General features: G+C 41.1%; 1 protein-coding gene across 2 annotated transcripts in view; it reads left to right on the forward strand.

The window, feature by feature from the left end:
• txndc11 (thioredoxin domain containing 11) overlaps positions 1-1,583 on the forward strand; it is an 11,378-nt gene that overhangs the window by 1,847 nt on the left and 7,948 nt on the right. For both annotated transcript variants that reach the window (XM_035660844.1, XM_035660845.1), the window contains exons 3-6: positions 197-316; positions 677-774; positions 1,187-1,316; positions 1,480-1,573. In XM_035660844.1, the coding sequence (XP_035516737.1) occupies positions 197-316; positions 677-774; positions 1,187-1,316; positions 1,480-1,573 (442 nt within the window). The remainder of the gene's footprint in view (positions 1-196; positions 317-676; positions 775-1,186; positions 1,317-1,479; positions 1,574-1,583) is intronic.

The following is a 1,583-nucleotide window of genomic DNA, read 5'->3' on the forward strand; positions in this document are numbered from 1 at the left end:
AGATAGATACTTTACTTATCCCGATGGAAATTCAAGCATACAAACATACATTAGACTTACATTAAACATACATTAAAATGAAAAGTAACCTATAACATAGTAGCCGTACATTAAATTTAACTTGTATATATAAATGTATAATCATATAGAGTTATTATCTAGTACATGTCAGTAACATTAACATTTTTGTCTCCAGGTAGAGCGTCTCAGGAGTATGGCGGAGGTATCTCTAATCTTCTTCTATGCACCGTGGTGCGCTCACTCGATGGCTGCCCGGCAGGAAGTGCAGCAGGTAGCTAAGAAGCTGGCCAAGCAGGTACAGAAACCCGAGGACACAATAGGCACTCTGCAGGATTGTTTCAATAACAAATAGCAACCTTAACTGACGCCATCAGATAACCACTGACAAGGCAGCAAGTGCTTGTTGTTATGGAAACACGCCTGTCAATTTACAAAAAACACGTTAGACACGTAGAGGAGTAAATGTAAAGTTATTAACTCGAATGTTTCTGACTGTTGGGGTGTACTTCGTCAGGCTCTGATGTTTTTTTTAAATAGAGAATATAACACACGACTGAGATTGGTAACACAAACACTCCGTACCATATCAGTGGTCTGGAAATGTTGTTTTCTTTTCTTTGTTCAGCTCTTGTTTCTCTCTCTTACACAACTACAGGTGCAGTTTTTGGCTGTTAACTGCTGGTGGAGTCACGGGAAATGCAGGAGGCAAAACCGCTTCTATCAGTACCCGATCATCCATTTGTTTTATAGAAGGTAAGACGGAGAGCGCTCATGTTTATATTTAACTAAAATGGTGGATTGTGAATAGGCTTGGGCGATATATTACATTTTTCCAACCAGCCATCATCAGTCCAGAAACCGGTGATTGTCGATATATTCGGCGTGTGCAGCTCCCACTGTTATGGTTGCATGAAAAGGAAGCTTTTTTAACTCAGATTTTATGCATATGATGGCGTGTTCGTCCAAAAATTAGCCAGATTCTTGCAATTACACAGCTCCAATGGCAACGCTTATTTAATGTATGACATCTCCTGTATGAAATTGTGCGTCTGAATCTTAATGTAATGTGATCATTTTGTTGATCTATCATTTAAACTGATACAACTGAGCTGTAACGAGAAAGATCTGTTATGTTTTTGTGTTTTTGTGTGTTTCTGTTTTTCAGGTTTGGGCCAATAGAGTACAAGGGTCCATTTGTGGCTGCATATGTGGAAAGTTTTATCCTCAGAGTCATCACACCGCTCACTTACCTCCCATCCAGAGCCACACTTGACGAGTTCCTCTCCTGTCACGAGGTATTGTTTGCCTTCAGGCCGTCTGATGGAGAGTTGGCAGAAAAACATGAAGTCATGCAAGCTGCTAATATTGTCTTTCTTTAAGGAAAGACCTGAACGTCTTTCTGTCGTTCAATTTACATCATTTGTGCCTTCTTCGTCTCTTGTGTGCTTTTACTTCTAGCCTCGAGTGGTGGGTTTCTTCCAGTTTAACTCCTCACCTCAACCACCGGGGTACATCACGTATCTGTCCTCGGCCCTGCAGGCCCTGAGAAGGGGTAAGAGGAG

The sequence above is a fragment of the Morone saxatilis genome, unplaced genomic scaffold (genome assembly GCF_004916995.1).
Source record: "Morone saxatilis isolate NCDOM2014 unplaced genomic scaffold, NCSU_SB_2.0 Contig17, whole genome shotgun sequence".
NCBI classification, from domain to species: Eukaryota; Metazoa; Chordata; class Actinopteri; family Moronidae; genus Morone; species Morone saxatilis.